Consider the following 15839-nt stretch of genomic DNA (forward strand, 5'->3'; position numbering starts at 1 on the left):
CGGGATCTGTGGGATTCTTGTGGGATTCAGAACCTGCTGGGATTCCTGTGGGATTCAGAACCTGTGGGATTCAGGACCTGCTGGGATTTGGGATCTGTGGGATTCAGGACCTGCTGGGATTCAGGACCTGCTGGGATCCCTGTTGGATTCAGGGCCTGTGGGATTCAGGATCTGTGGGATTCGGGACCTGTGGGATTCGGGATCTGTGGAATTCAGGACCTGCTGCTCACCTGTGGTCCTGGCTCACCCTGTGGCCCTCGAGGTCCAGGTGCTCCAGCCCCTCCAGGCTTCCCAGGCCATCCCGTTTGTCCCTTGAAGCCTCCCAATCCAGGAACTCCCTTGGCTCCCTGGGAATCACAGGGATGGGGCAGTCAAACACCATCCAAACACTTCCATGGCTTTGGGAATATGGGAACATCTTCCACATTCCTTTGGTGTGGGAGCCTTGCTCTCCACCCTTCCTTGTCCAGAAGGTGCTTGGTGACATGGACTCTCCATCCAACGATTCCCAAGAATTCCTAAATTCCCAACTCTCCCAGTTCACCTAAACAGAATCCTTTAGTCCGCAACCATGGGAAAAACAATGAGGAAGGAGGAAGATCCCAAACCTATAAATTTCCCACTCATCTGCACCACTGATTTTCTCCTGGAGCTGCTGGAGCAGAGAATATTCCCATTAAAATATTCCCACTAAATAAGGGAAGATCCATGTGCAGCAGTGCTGGAAAACAAATCTGTGGGAGAAGAGAAGAACAGGAGAGGAAGGGAATGAGAATTCCCTGGGAATGATCTCCCTGCTTCCAACCAGAGACTTCAGGAGGTGTTTGACCTCATCTGGGAATGAGGAATGGATTTGTTATCAAAAAAATCCTTTAAGATCCCAAATCAGCTGGAGACTGGAATGCGGGAAGGGCCTGAGGGACTGGAAAATGCCAAGAGATTTGATGGAGGCTGCTGGGATTGTGGGATTTCATTTTTTTTCCTTAAGAATTTACCGTTTTAACAGAAATCCTGGACTTTTTCTCCCTATGGAGAAGTACAAATTTCGGCGTGGGGTTTTTTTTAAGGAATAAAGCAGGAAATTAAGGAACGCAGAGAAGGAAGATTGGTGGGGGGTGATCCAGGTGGGAATTCCTCAAGGAGATGAGACCACAACTCGGGATCAGCTCAGAGACCTTTCCCATTTCCCATGCCAAGGAGGCCACAGCCTGATCCACTTCTCCTGCCCCAGAGCATCCCAGGGATTTACCCTGGGAGTGGTGGTGGAAAAAACTCTGACAGTGAATCCCAGTCCCTCCGGATGGCTTTTCCTCACGCTAAGCCGGCTCCTCCTGGGATTTTATCCATGGACAGAGGTGAATTTAAGGAGACCTCTCTCCCTGCCCTTTTCCAACTGCATTCCCAAGCCTAACGTTCCAACCCGTTGACATTTCCCCGCTGGAAAGGGCACCTATGATGTGGAAAATGTTGAATTTTGTTAACTCCACCTGATGGATGTGGGATTTATTCCTCAGAAATGGCAGCGGGGTCGGTACCAACCTTTTCTCCTTTCTCCCCAGGAATTCCTGAGGCGCCGTCGTTCCCTGAGGCTCCCGGTTCGCCCTGGAAGGAGCCAAGATAAAATCATGGCTAATGCGGGCTTGGCAAGGCTGGGATTTTGGGAATGATCTGGTTTTTCCTTGGATTAGAGTTATTGACTGAGTGTCACCTCTGGTGGTATTCCAGGAGAGGGAAAAATCCCGGTAAAATGGAAAGGAGCTGGTGGAATGTCAGGATTGGGATGGATGAACTCGGCTGAGGAGATGAGTAAAGATCCCAATCCCAGTGTCCAAGAATCTTCACCCAATCCATGCTGGGTGATGGGAACAGATCCAGGATAACCCAATTTATGCCCTTTGGAAGAACTCAATCCATGCTGGTTTATGGGAACAGATCCAGGATAACCCAATTTATGCCCTTTGGAAGAACTCAATCCATGCTGGTTTATGGGAATAGATCCAGGATAACCCAATTCTTTCCCTTTGGAAGAAATGAGCCCTTTCCAGAGGTGGATTTGGGAAACTTTTGGGAAAACTCTTGTTTTCCCAAATGTCCCTTCCCAAACCATTCCATGATTCTGTGACAATTCGGATGCTCACCTTTGCTCCGGGTCGTCCATTTGATCCCGGAATTCCCGGTTTTCCAGGACTGCCAATTTCTCCCTGTGGATGGAAAAGCAGTGGAGGGGCTGTGAGGACAAAGAACCCCAAAAACATTGGGAAAATTGGCTCTGGAAAGGCAAGGAAAGGGATAATCCAGGGATAACACTCAGAGATAAAGTCTCACTTCAGCCTGGAAATTTTGGATCACTAAAACTTAACTAATAATGAATTAAACAAATTAACTAATTAACACTAATTTAACTCAGAACCAAGATAATTGGAGATCCTTAAAATTGGAGCTTGTCCGAGCTCCAAGCTCACCTACAGGAAAGTAGGTGGGAAATTCCCGGGATAAAAATTCCATTACGAAATGGAGCGGGGCCGATGAAAACAACAGAATATTAACAACAATAATGATAATAAATAATAATTAAAATAATAATAATAATAATAACCACAATAATAACAACAACATTGGCTCTGTCACCAACTGCTCCCCATTCTCTTATCAAGCTTTCCAAACCCTCCATAAAAAGCCCATTAAGGCTCATTATCGTTGTTTACTGATAAGGGACTAATGGTGCTGATAAGAGCTGGGAACGAACTTAGAACTGAGCCCAAGTCGTTGCTAAGCCACGGATCAGGAGGGATTTGGGCAGGGCTTGGTTTAGTTTTTAACCCCAGCTTATCACAAAGTTCCCTGCAAGCCTTTAAGCTTCCCAATTCGTGATTCCCTGCTCCTCATGGGCCTTCCAAGAGGGATTTTCCCACAGAAATGGGGTGGATTCCTCATGATTCCGTGCATGATGTTGTCCTGGGGATGAGTGGGAAACAATTCTGGGAATGGGGCAGCTGGAGCAGGGTGGAAAGCTGGGCTTGGCTCACCTTGGTGCCTTTGGCTCCGGGAGCGCCGATCCGGCCTGGAAGCCCTCGCAAGCCCTGGGAATAAAGGAGAACACAGGGAATGAGGGCAAAGTAGGAATTCTGAGGGGCCTGCAAGCTCTTCCCTTGGATCCTTCCCTATCTCTGCTTGTCCCAAGCTTTATTTCCCAGGATCACCGAGTGGTTGAGGTTGGAAGGAGCTCCGGAGAACATTTCTCTGAGTCCCAATCCAAGCGGTGCCATCCAAAGCTGGTTCACCGCGTTCCCATGGATTTTGGGCATTTCTAAGGATGGAGATTCCACAGGATCTCATCCACGTCTTACCTTGGTCCCTTTCTGCCCGGCGTCACCAGCGGTCCCAGGGTCACCTTTCCCTCCCTACATGGAAGAAAAAAGGACAAAGGAGATGAATTTTCAGGAATCACGTGCCCAAATCCCATCCATGTGCAGGAAGTTTTTTGGGAGCCTCCCTGAGGGAGAACCTGCTGATCCCAGGAAAGTGAGATTTGGTGAAGGATTCCTTGGTTCCCTGCTCTCCCTCAGGCAGAGCTGGACTTGGAACTTGAAATTTGGGCCTTGGTAAGAAGCAAAGGAAAACTCAGGCTGGGAAACATGGGCTAGCTAAGAAATTTTGGGATATGGACATGCTGGGAACTGGAGGAGGACAACTCCTAAAAACCAGCTCAGGATGTGCATTGGAGACTTTTCCAGGTTTTAGGGAAGAGCCTGAGAAAGGCCCTGAGGCCTTTAGGGAGTGGGAAGAGACAGGAGTGTGGGATCCAAGAAGGCATGGAAGGGAATGTGGGATCCAGGAAGGTCCAGAGAGGAATGTGGGATCCAGGAAATCTCAGAGAGGAATGTGGGATCCAGGAAGGCTCAGAAGGGAATGTGGGATCCAGGAAGGCCCAGAGAGGAATGTGGGATCCAGGAAGGCCCAGAGAGGAATGTGGGATCCAGGAGGGCACAGACAGGAATGTGGGATCCAGGAAGGCTCAGAGAGGAATGTGGGATCCAGGAAGGCCCAGAGAGGAATGTGGGAACCAGGAAGGCACAGAGAGGAATGTGGGATCCAGGAAGGCCTGGAAAGGAATGTGGGATCCAGGAAGGCCCAGAGAGGAATGCGGGATCCAGGAGGGCACAGACAGGAATGTGGGATCCAGGAAGGCCTGGGAAGGAATGTGGGATCCAGGAAGGCCTGGGAAGGAATGTGCGATCCAGGAAGCAGCAGAGCCTTTTCCAAACAATCCATGTCCTTTTCCGCCACTCACCGGCTTCCCCTTCTGCCCCTGCAGTCCTCTGTCACCTTTGGCTCCCTTGATCCCGTTCTTCCCATCCAGCCCTGCTGCACCCTGCCAGAAAATCAGGAAAATTTCATCCCAGAGCCCACTTTTTCCAGGGAAGAGGGATGAGGACAGTCCAGGATGGAAAACCAACCGGAGGACCCCTCAATCCGAGGTCAGAAGCTCCCCCAGCAACAGCCCCAAGACCCAAGGCTGGGATTCAGCTCCCATTCCTCACCCCAATTCCATGGGATTGTAAATCCTTGGCAAATGAAACCTGGGAGGGGATTAATTTGTAATTCCAGCCTGGGAAATTGTGGCAGCAAAAGGGTCATTGCAGGCCCAGAGCGTTTGGGTGGGATTGGGAATGGGAACAGGGATTTAAGGAATGTGTGACCCAGGGAGTTGCAGCTCTTTTGTCCCGTTTTGGAATTTTTTGGCTTCTGGAGTCACATCTGGCACTGGGACCTCTTTTCATGGAGTCTCCCACTGTTCTGAGAGCAGATAAAGCTGCTCAAAAATCCTAATTTACTTCTAATTTTTAATTCTTAATTTTTTTCCCTAAGCCTGTCTCAGCCTCCTCATCCAGCCTGACCAATTGGGATGGCATTTTCCAGCACCTGGATGTGAAGGAGAAATTGGATTGATCCCACTTGAGCCTCTCAGCTCTCTCAGGGGAGAATGAATTGAGCAAATCAGGAGCTGAACAAGCGGAATTCTCTGCCTGGAATTTGTTTGCTGTGGTCATGGGAAGGAAATAAATTCATTAACAATGGAATTTAGATTAAAAAAATCAGCAGATTTGTGTGTCTGGATCAGGGAAAATCCATGTTCCTTCATACTCCTGGCACTATCAGGCACAAATAATCTCTTTATGGGTAACTATTTATTGACACAATCGATATAAAATTCCATCTGGGGACGTAAATAAACCATAAAACCCATGGAAAATGGGAATATCTCTGTTTGCAGAGACAGATTGGAGGGTAATAAACCATTCATGTGATGGTTAAATCCCACAAATCCGGGATACCTTCAAGTGCCTGGAGTTTGGAAGGAGCTGGGAGCTGGGATCAGAGCAAGAATGAGCTAAAAAGCTTCTTTTTGAGCACTAAAAAACCTGACATTAATTAGAGTTCTCCTAATTAACTTTAATATTTCCCTGAATTGTCCCAAATGTCTCCTGTGCCAGGTTTTCCTTGTTTTCCTGTCTGTGTCCAACTCATTTTCCTGCTTTCCATGAGATCCTTCTCATCCTGAGAGAATCCCAAACACTTTTAGGAAAGTTAAACTCACTTAAGGACGTGCTGGAAACCTGCGTCTAAGCCTGGCCTACTTAGTCCAGGCAACATCAATAAGATTTAGACCTGGGTTTTATCTCTCCATAGGTGGTTTCCTGCTTATCATGGGCTGGAGAGCCTTTGGAATATGGATAAGAAGGTTCAAAATTGGGATTGGACATGGCCTGAAGGGGAAGGAGGTCATGGAGGTGATGTCTTCCACGGCCATAGGAAAGATGGGATAGGAGGAATTAAGAAACAAAAAAAATGGGGGAAAAAAAAGAGAAAAGGCCAAGAAGCCAAATGGAAATTTGTCCCCTCAGATTTCCATCGCGGTGTTGTGCCAGGGAAACGGAGGCTGGACAATAAACGGGAGCAAATGGCAATTGAATGGCAATTACTGCGGGAATTAACTGGAAATGGCTCCGGCTCTTTGGATTTGGGATTAAAGCGTGGCTGGAATTTCACTGCGAACACCCCGGGAAGGCAACGCAGAGAGGCTGAGTCACCAACCCTGTGACGCACAGAAACCTCGGATCCTCTCCTTCCAGGCGCAAATTCCCGCGGAGCTCCGGGCTGGAGCCAGGGAGCAGCCAGGGAGGAGCTGGGAATGAGCTGGGACACCTCGGGAAAGGCTGGAATCCATCAGGATGCCCCCAGGGTGCTCCCTCCCCCCACCAAAAGGACGGAGCCGTTTGAAGCCACACATCAAAAGGAGGATGAATTTCCAAACTTCTCCTAAAAGGTTTTCCACCTCCTGGGCTTCTGCTCCTCAATATTTGATGGGATGATGCAAATGGAGTCTCCACCTCGGAGTTTCAGCCGTGTTTTTATCCCTTCCCTGCTGGGTTTTGTCGGAATGGGTCTGGCCACGATTATTTGCTGCAGTTTTGAGGATCTTTCCCCAAAAAAACCTATTGGTGTTTGGGATTGGAATTGCCTGAGCAGCCTGGTTTAGTGGAGAATCCCCCATGGCAGGGGTTTGGAATGAGAGGATCTGGAAGGGAATGATCCAAGCCTCAGCATTTCAGGATTCTGTGTGATCCCAGCTTCCCTGGGAAACTTAATATCCATAATAAAGTCAAATTCCTGCTTATAAACCATCTCCACTCCTGCTGAACTCCGAGTCTGGTGCACTCCAGACTCTGGGCATTCACAATTCCTGGAAAACCAAAATAGGGAGCAAGAAATGGAGGAAAAGAGTATTAAAAATCAGAGTTTGGGGGAGAATAATGGGTTAATCCATTGTCATTTTAAGGCAGAATCACAGGGAATAAAGAAGAGGAGCTGGAAGCTTTAATCCATGATCCAAAGGAGCAGTTAATGGGAATAACAGGCAGCAATTGGAACATAAAAGAGGGAGGCGAGGCAGGAATAGCAAAATAAAAAGGGAGCAGGGCTTTTAGAAAAGGGGCACGAGGAGGAGGAGGAGGAGGAGACGTGTGGAATACCAAAACCGAACCCCTTTGTGAAGTCAAGCGGATCCATTGAAATTTCCCGAGGAACAATTGCAGGGAGAAGACACAAATGCTGTCAGCTCGGCTGGGGACTGCCATGGATCAGAAAATCGGGAGAGTAAAGGGATGAGGGTGCTGAAATCACTGCCAGGGAATTCAGCAGGAGTGGCAGTTGTTGAAAATTTGTGGGAATAAAAGATGGGATTGGAGGGAAATGAAGGAAAATGAGGAGCACGAAGCTTTACCTTAAAGATTTGGCATTGGATACATTCTGTCCTCAGGAAAAGGGGAAAAGAGGATTGGGGGAATGATGGACAGCTCTGGAATAACTCAGGGAAGGAATAACCAAAGTGGGAGCACTTAGGAGACAAAATTCCCATCAGGATCCTCCCTCAGGTGCCTGAATGGATGGGAATAATGGGAATTCCCTAAATCTTCCAATAAAACCAGTGGGAAGTGAACCTGCCTGGGGTAACCCGTGGTGGGATGAATTCCAGCCGGGATGTCGTTTATCCTGGATCTTCCAGCAGCATCCCAGCTCGGGTCTGGCTTTTGAAATTTTGGGAATGGGATGGGAAACCAAACCCCAGCTCCGTTATCTCAGTCTGGCACAGGCAGCATTGCCCTGCACCAGCAGAATCCCGGGATATTTCCAGAAGGAAATTCCTTTGTTTTGCTCAGATATGGATGGCAGGACACCACTTTGTGGGAGTTATTATCCCTAAAAACCAGGGGAAAACAGGATGCTGGAATCCAGCTGGGCTCCCTTTCCACTCGGCAAACTTTGCTCTATTCCTGGATGGATTCACCTCATGGATTCAGGTGTTCCCTACAAAACAATTCCATAAATATCCTCAATCCAACGCCTACGAGTGCTGATCCCAGCTCTCGCAGCACGTTCCGGCCTCGAGGCGTTGGCAAAGTACTCAGAAGGTTGTTTATTATTATTATTATTAGTAATAATAATAATAAATAAAATAATTAAGAAAATAATAAATAAAAAAATTAATGGGACGAGGGCCTTTTCCTCAGTGAGCAATTCCCGGGCTGGATTCCAGGCCTGTCAGTAATTCCACAGGCGTGACCAGGAATCAACGGGGACTTATTTCACTTTGGACAACCTTGGAAATTTGGAGTTTGCGCCCTTTATTTAAGAGCTGGACTCGATGATCCTGGTGGGTCTTTTCCAACTCCAAATATTCCACGATTCCATGATTCTGGGAGTCTTTGGAGCTTGGAGACGTTTCCACTTGGGGCGAATACACCAAAGGCATCCAAAACATCAACTAAATGTATTTTGCTTGTGTTCCTGAATGGAAAATCCTGGAATCCTGGAATGGCTTGGGTGGGAAGGGACCTTAAATCCCATCCAGTTCCCACGGGCAGGGACACCTCCCACTGTCCCAGGTTGCTCCACACCCCATTCAACCTGGCCTTGGACACTTCCAAGGATGGGGCATCCATGATTTTTCTGGGAATTCTATGCCAGGGCCTCCCCACCCTCACAGAACTTCCTCCACAAGCCATAAACCCGAACTTCTGGCTGTGATCCCAGATATCCACACTGGTTTTCCAGCAAAACCTCTTGGAACACGGACTTTGTGGAGCAGCTCTGAGTTCCCATGGACTCTTCCCACCCCTTCCCACATTCCTGGCTGTGGGAAGACCTCCTCCACACGCAGGATTTGGAAGAAAGGGAAACATTTTCCAACTCACGGCAGATCCCGGCGAGCTCGGTTCTCCTGGCTCCCCCTGCAAGGAAAATGGGGATGAGTTACCATGGGAAAGACCCCTCTGGAAACAGGGAATGCTGTAGGATGTCTGGAAAAGGGACAAGGAAGGCTTTGAGGGGCTCCCTACAGCAGCATCTGGAAGGGCAGTGGGATATCCCAGCTATCCCAGCTGGAAAATGATGGATTCCACCGGCTCTAAATAGAGCCTGGAGAACATCTGTCACTTCCCTCCTAGAATACTGACATTCCAGGAGCTCCTTACTGGCCATTCCAGCCTGGAAAAGCTCCCAGAGCGCTCTGCTCCTTTAAAATCTTTAGGACTCTCCTGGAAAAGCACAGCTTCTCCTGCTTTTCCAGAGCCTCAATCATTCCAATCAGCAGTTTTGGGGAGGGAATGAGGAATTATATTCCATGGGAAAACCGTGATGGGATTTTCCACCTCAGTTCTGGGAGGAGATGCCTCAAGTTGGGAGCTCACCTTCTGTCCCACGGGTCCTCTGCTCCCGAAAAGTCCCATCATTCCCTTGGAACCAGCTTCTCCTTTGATTCCCTAAAAAGTTAAAAATCCTGTTAAATACATTTTGAGCACCTCCTCTCGGGAAGTTATCCATGGAAAAACCCATGGAGATGACAGAGAAGGTGACCAAAAGCGCCTTTTCCATATCAAAATTCCATCCCAGGGCTCGGGAAGAAAGCCACCAGTGGCAGAAGGACTTGGGAGGAACCTCTGGGAATTGTTATGGAAAAGATTCCTCGCCCAGTGGTGGGGATTGAAGGAAAAAAGGCAGGAAGGGAAGGGGGTTTGGACCCTTGGGATGAGCTGTATCTATGCCAAAAATCAAGGAGAACACCCTGCTGGGCCCACTGGGGGTGGAGATTCCACTCTGTCTGAAGTCATCCAGATATTTGTCCGAGAGGACACGCTTGTGTGTTATTTTAGGGAATAGTTTTAACGGATTCTTTTTAATGGAATATTTTTTATGGATTCTTTTTTATGGATTCTTTTTTATCAGAATCCAACCGGACAGATGAAATCTATGGAATTTCATCCGACTTAAAACCACAGGAGCCCCCCCATCCCCATAGGAGCATCTCCAAGAGTTTCCTTCACTTTGGGCACGTGAGCAGCGGGATCAGAAAAGGGCAGGCTCTGCCTCTTCCCAAGGGAGATGCCCACCTTGGATTGAGCAATTCCCACCTGGACTACACCGGGATCCAGCTTCCCATGGGAAATAACAGGAGCTGGATGTGTCACTGCTGTTGCAGGAGCTTCAATTTATTCAGCCCTCGGTCAGGCTTGTGAAGCCAAAGCCATTTCCATAATACGGAAATAGGGATGAGTAGGACACAGAGACGGGAGCTGTGACTCAGCTGGGAGTGGGAGAATTCCGTGATTCCTCCCAGGAAAGCGGGGCCAGCTTGGGACCTGGGATGAGCTCTTGGGGAGCAGAGGGAGAAGGAGGAGCTCTGCCACCACCCAGGGAACACAGCAGGGACACAGGAGCCATCCAAGCCTTACCAAGAGCATTCCAAAGGCTCCAGGAGCAGGGATGGCTCCCAGAGGGAGAGGGGGATGTGGGAATTCAGTGGTGACTTTTCCCACTGGGACACCTGATACATGGGATGTGTTTGGTGTTCCCAAGCCCAGCTCAGCCCCCTCCTCTCCCTGTTGGTGCCAGAGTTGGGTGTGTCCATGTTTTCCAGCAGGGAAGGGAGGATGCAGAGACTGGAGAATCCTGGAATGGTTTGGGTTGAAAGGGACCTTAAAGACCATCCAGTTCCAATCCCATCCATGGGCACGGACACCTTCCACTATCCCAAGCTACTCCAAGCCCCAATGTCCAGCCTGGCCTTGGACACTTCCAGGGATGGAATCCATAATTGGATGGCAAAAAATTATGGCATCCATAATTTTTCTGGGAATTCCGTTCACCATCCTCCATCCCTTCCCCACAGGCTTTGGGAAATTCCCACCTTTTCTCCTACGGGTCCGTCCTCTCCCTTCTCGCCTTTGTCTCCATCGAAACCTGGCAGTCCCTGCTCGCCCTGAAAGGAAAACCAGGAATTAGCAGATTCCAATTCTTCCATCTCTCCTGGGAGGATCCAGCTGGATCCAAGTGCTGCTTCCCAGTGCTGATCCCAAGCGGGGAAGGGATAGCTTGGAAAGTCAAACTTACGGGATCTCCTTTGGTGCCTTTGTAGCCCTGGGGTCCGAAAACGGTCACGGACTCACCCTGGAGAAGGGAGAGACAGGGAATGGGATCCACCGGGAGCTCACGGATCCCACTGGGAATGCAGTGATTAACAACAACGTTAATTGGTAGGGTTAATCACCCTTAATTAGCTGGATCATGAATGCGCCCAGAAACCTCCAAATCCTGAGGTTTCCCAGCGACCTCCTGTCCCCAAAAACATTGGAGCCCACTGGAATTATCCCAGTGATCTTCTCCCGACTGGAAATGGACAACAGGACAAATCCCTGATCCCAGGCTGCCCGTGCTGGGACAGATTCCATGAGTGCCACGTGGCTTTGTCACTCAGGGTGTCGGGATTTCCCGCTCTTCCCAGCCTTGGGAAGTGGCCATGGGCAGGACAGGGAATGGATCTGTCCTGGTTTCTGGAGCTGAGGAACGGGAGTGGCACTGAGGTCACCCCCGGACTTTGGGATGCCCCCAAAGTGTCACCCCCAAGAGCCACAGGGACACAGGGACCCCATGGACACATCCCTGCCAAGCTCCTCAGGGAGCAGAATCCAGGCTATTCCAAGGAATGCCTCGGCTCTGGAAAAGGGATGGCTGTGTCTCCAAAGGGATGAGGCACCTTCTGAGGGGCAGCTGTGTCCCCTTGGGAAAAGATTCCCTTCACTCAAGTCCCTCCAGTGGAAATTTCCCTGATCCAGGAATTCTGCCTTGCCGGGGTTTTACCAACCCCACATCCATCAATATTCCCAAAAATCCGGCATTTTTTGCACTTCATCCAGCCCTCACCTGGTTTAATCCACATGCCTGCTTCCCAGCTCTCTAACAGAGGCAGGATGGGGCTCAACAAATTTTGGGAGTAAAAAGGAGACTAAAAATCCTGCAGTTGAATCCAACCCAGGACACAAACCCTGGGATTCACAGAGCTATTCCCACATTGATCCAGGGGGAATGAAAAGGAAAATGAAGCTGCAATCAGGTGGAACAAACCCAAGCCAATTTTTCCCTCCCGCTCCTGTTTTATCTCCGATTCCACCTTATCTTAAGGCATCCTTTGGAAAATGCATCCCACATTCCTTCGGCTTGGGAAGAGTTTGGAAGCCTCCTCACGAAGAAAATTAAGAACTGATTGGTCTCCGGAGCGAGTTCCTTTCCCGAGGAGCTTCCTCGGAGACAAATGGGCCTTAATCACGGAATATTGCGTGACTCAAAGGCGGCATCATCATCCCGGAGCTTTTCCAAACCTCATTTTCCAACGAGCCATTCCAGCCAGGAAGGAACTTAACAAAACACTGGGCACGAGTTCAGCAGTTTCGGAGCATTTTCCAGGAGCACTTGAGGAGTTATTTTCCCATTACCTGCCAGGAGCCGGCTCGGGCTGTTGGAAATTGAGGTTGGCTTTGGGGTCAGCTGCTTATTCCAAAAATCAGGGGGAATTTTCTTCCTGCCTTAATTCAGGATTTTTGTGCCCCAGCAAATCGTTCCCAAAATTACGTTGTTTTTTTTTTTTTAAGCTGCTGCTTTGGAGGATCCCATCAAATCCATCCCAAAAACTCCGCTCCGAGAGATGTTTCCAGCGCAGGGATGGAGTCCAAAACTGGGATTTAAACTGGTGGAGACCCCCCCAAAAAGGAGGGGGAGAATCCATGAGTTGTCTCCTCTTCATTTCATAGGCACAGCAAGGAGAGGATGGATCCAGGCTTTCCTTGGAGCCACACAGTGAAAGGAAACCCCCAAAACATTGGGAATGTCCTTACTCGTTCTCCCTTTGGTCCCGGAAGCCCCCGATCACCCTAAACCAAGGAAAAGAAAAAATAAGAGAGATGGATTATTCCCTTTCATTCCCTCCTATGTTGCTCAGGCCACTGATTCCCACTCCAAGGCGCTAAAATCTCCTGGAGCTGGAAGTCAGATCTTCTGGACAATCTGGAAAACCCTCGGCTCCCCCTGAAATGTTGTGGCCATCCCAACGTTTGGAATGGAGCAGGCGGAATTCCCTGTCTCCCTGTGTCCAAAGGAGTTGTCCAACCTCTTCATCCCTCCATCAGGATTAGGGGGCCTGTGCTCTTATGGATTGGGATGAAAGAGCTGCGCTGGAGGATCCACGGAGACCTTTCCTGGCCTTCCCACAGGACTCGCCTGCCTTTGAACCTCAGGAATTGTCCAAATTCCAAATTAATTGAGGCCAGATTTATGGCATTGACAATGAACGAAACCCCAAAGGACTGAGGGGGTTTTCCTGACTCCATCCATGGCTCAGCACATCCGTAATGTGGAATTACTGCTGGATTTCCCATCCCAACGGGATTCAGCATCTCCATCCCGCGGGGGGGGAGATGGCACCCGAAAAATGAAGGATTTCCCAAATTTCTCCCTCAAATCTTTTTATGGAATGTGTATGGAATAGGAGCTGGAGTGCAGAGCACGTGAGGCTCACCCAGGGGCTCTCCCAGCCCATTCCCAGGAGATCCTGGGATTATTCCCAAAGGCTGACCCAGGGGCTCTCCCAGCCCATTCCCAGGAGATCCTGGGATTATTCCCAAAGGCTGATCCAGGGGCTCTCCCAGCCCATTCCCAGGAGATCCTGGGATTATTCCCAAAGGCTGATCCTGGGATTATTCGCACTGGTTTTACAGGGGCAGCTGCTCCCCCCAACATCAGGGCACCGTGTGGATAAGAGATGTAGATAAGATAAGGGTTGTAGATAAGAGTGGGAGATAAGATATCAGCTCTTACTCTTTGGCCTTTCACTCCCGGGAAGCCTTTTGGACCCTGGAAAATGCCATAAAAAAAAAAAAAAAAGTGAGGATCCACAATAACAGGAGGAAAATGGGAAGGTGGGAAAGTTTGGGAAGAGCAGCCTCCACCCAAAGGCAGAGCTGCTTCCAGGGATGGGCTCCAGCATGGAAAAACAGCTGGAAGAAGCAGCACAGAAGCTCCTGCTTCAATCCTCTGCCCACCACCAGGATCTCCTGGCAGATGGATCAATTCAGCCGGATTCCCTCATTTCGAGAATCCCACTGGGATTTTTGGACCCTCGGCATCAAGGAAAAGCTCCAGGAGATTCCTCCAAGGTGGAGGTGGATCCTTTATGAGGATCTCCAGAGCCCCTGGAGGCCAAGCCAGGATGGGAAGCGCATTTGGAGAGGGGAAAGTCCATCGTGGTCATCGCTGTTTGCGAAATTCCCAGGAATATGCAGGAAGATGGGAATTTCCATCTGCATGGACACCTTCCACTACCCCAGGGTGCTCCAGGCCTCACCCAACCTGGCCTTGGACACTTCCAGGGATGGGGCATTTTTCTGGGAATTCTATGCCAGGGCCTCCCCACCCTCACAGGGAAGAATTTCTTCCCAATATCCCATCTATCCCTGCCCTATTCCGGTTTAAAGCCATTCCCCCTTTTCCTATTGCTCCGCATCCTTATAAAAAAATCCTCTTTCTTGTCATTCCATGAAAAATAACAGCTGAATAAATAATAATTAATTACTATCTAATAAGGAGTTCATCCAAATTCCTGCTGCGCTTTGTGTCTCCCCTGACTCAGCCCCCTCCAGCAGAACAAGAGCCTGAAATTCCTGCCCTGGAATTCCCAAATTTCCCACAGAACTGACAACAGCAGGGAGGGATTGATATTCCAGGAGGGCCTCCAAACCTTGGGATGAGTCACTCAAATGGCCAAGGACATGAAGGAATTCACAGGATTTCCACTCCCTCATCCCATCGGAATTCAGGTTCCCAAATCTCTATTTCCCACTGGAAGAATCCCATTGTATTCCTCTCATGGCTCGTGGGGATTTTGGCAGCCGTGGAGCCGCGGTTTTGCGGGATAGCGGAACACTCACCATCATTCCAGGGGGACCCCGCATTCCCACGATGCCCTCGTCACCCTGGGGGATGGAGAGGGGCAGGGATGGCCGCTGGCACACAGGGAATCCCAAATCCACAAAGCATCCCAACGCTTGGAATGGAGCAGGCGGAATTCCCTGTCTCCCTGTGTCCAAAGGAGTTGTCCAACCTCTTCATCCCTCCATCAGGATTAGGGGCCCTGCGCTCTTATGGATTGGGATGAAAGAGCTGCGCTGGAGGATCCACGGAGACCTTTCCTGGCCTTCCCGCAAGACTCGCCTGCCTTTGAACCTCAGGAATTGTCCAAATTCCAAATTAATTGAGGCCAGATTTAGATCTTCCATAGAAATCCAAGGCAACCTGAGATCCCGGGATTTAGATTTATGCTGGACTCAGAAGAGCAGAAACATTATTCCATCATTTCCTTTGGCTAATGAAGCTCCAGCAGGATTTACCCACAGCTGTTGACATTCTCAGGGAATGTTTTGCCTCCTGGGCCTCATCCAACAGCAGGTGGGGAATTTGTCCCAATGGATTGGGCCATAAATTCCCAATTTATTTGTGGAACAGCCACATGAGCAGCAAATTGAAACACGGCCTCCGATTCCGACTCCGTCTTTGCCGGAAGGAGACCAAAACTTCTGAGGAGCACAAGGAAAAGGGAATTTTGCTGCCCGAAACCCTTCAGGAATTTCTGGGATGGGTGGGTGGGAGGTGAGGGATAAAGCTGCTTCCAGAGGGGGCTGGAAGCTGCAGGAATCCAAGCCTGGAATATTTATGGATGGACCTACCCTAGAGCCAGGGAATCCACGGGGACCTCTCGGGCCAGCGGCTCCAACGCCAACTTCTCCCTGGAAAGCAGAGAATTCCGGAGGTGTCACTTGGAGCAGGGACACCACACCACCCAATTCCTGATTAGTTTGGCCAGGATTGAAGTCCAAGGAAGACTCAGGAGACTCAATTCCATGGATTTTCTGCTGTTCTCTCTGGAGGGGGCTCCAGCAACCATGGGAAGAAGG

General features: G+C 49.5%; 1 protein-coding gene across 29 annotated transcripts in view; it reads right to left on the reverse strand.

The window, feature by feature from the left end:
• The window catches only part of LOC121676044 (collagen alpha-1(VII) chain-like), an 89959-nt gene that overhangs the window by 10943 nt on the left and 63177 nt on the right, over positions 1-15839 (reverse strand). For 23 of the 29 annotated variants that reach the window (XR_006020368.1, XR_006020367.1, XM_042051975.1 and 20 more), the window contains 14 exons: positions 15612-15671; positions 14817-14861; positions 13708-13743; positions 12729-12764; positions 10951-11007; positions 10748-10819; positions 9252-9323; positions 8757-8792; positions 4292-4372; positions 3348-3401; positions 3027-3080; positions 2139-2201; positions 1540-1602; positions 231-347 (listed from right to left, as the gene is read on the reverse strand). Coding sequence is in view for 26 of the 29 variants with exons in the window: in XM_042051975.1 (XP_041907909.1) it covers positions 231-347; positions 1540-1602; positions 2139-2201; positions 3027-3080; positions 3348-3401; positions 4292-4372; positions 8757-8792; positions 9252-9323; positions 10748-10819; positions 10951-11007; positions 12729-12764; positions 13708-13743; positions 14817-14861; positions 15612-15671 (846 nt within the window). In the remaining 3 variants the exon portion in view is untranslated. Of the gene's footprint in view, positions 1-230; positions 348-1539; positions 1603-2138; positions 2202-3026; positions 3081-3347; positions 3402-4291; positions 4373-8756; positions 8793-9251; positions 9324-10747; positions 10820-10950; positions 11008-12728; positions 12765-13707; positions 13744-14816; positions 14933-15611; positions 15672-15839 lie in introns of those variants that run through there. The other 6 variants (XM_042052011.1, XM_042052027.1, XM_042052064.1 and 3 more) reach the window with 6 other exon arrangements.

Source organism: Corvus kubaryi, unplaced genomic scaffold, assembly GCF_017639235.1.
Source record: "Corvus kubaryi isolate FWS band 111438036 unplaced genomic scaffold, C.kubaryi_AGA036_p1.0 135, whole genome shotgun sequence".
NCBI lineage: Eukaryota > Metazoa > Chordata > Aves > Passeriformes > Corvidae > Corvus > Corvus kubaryi.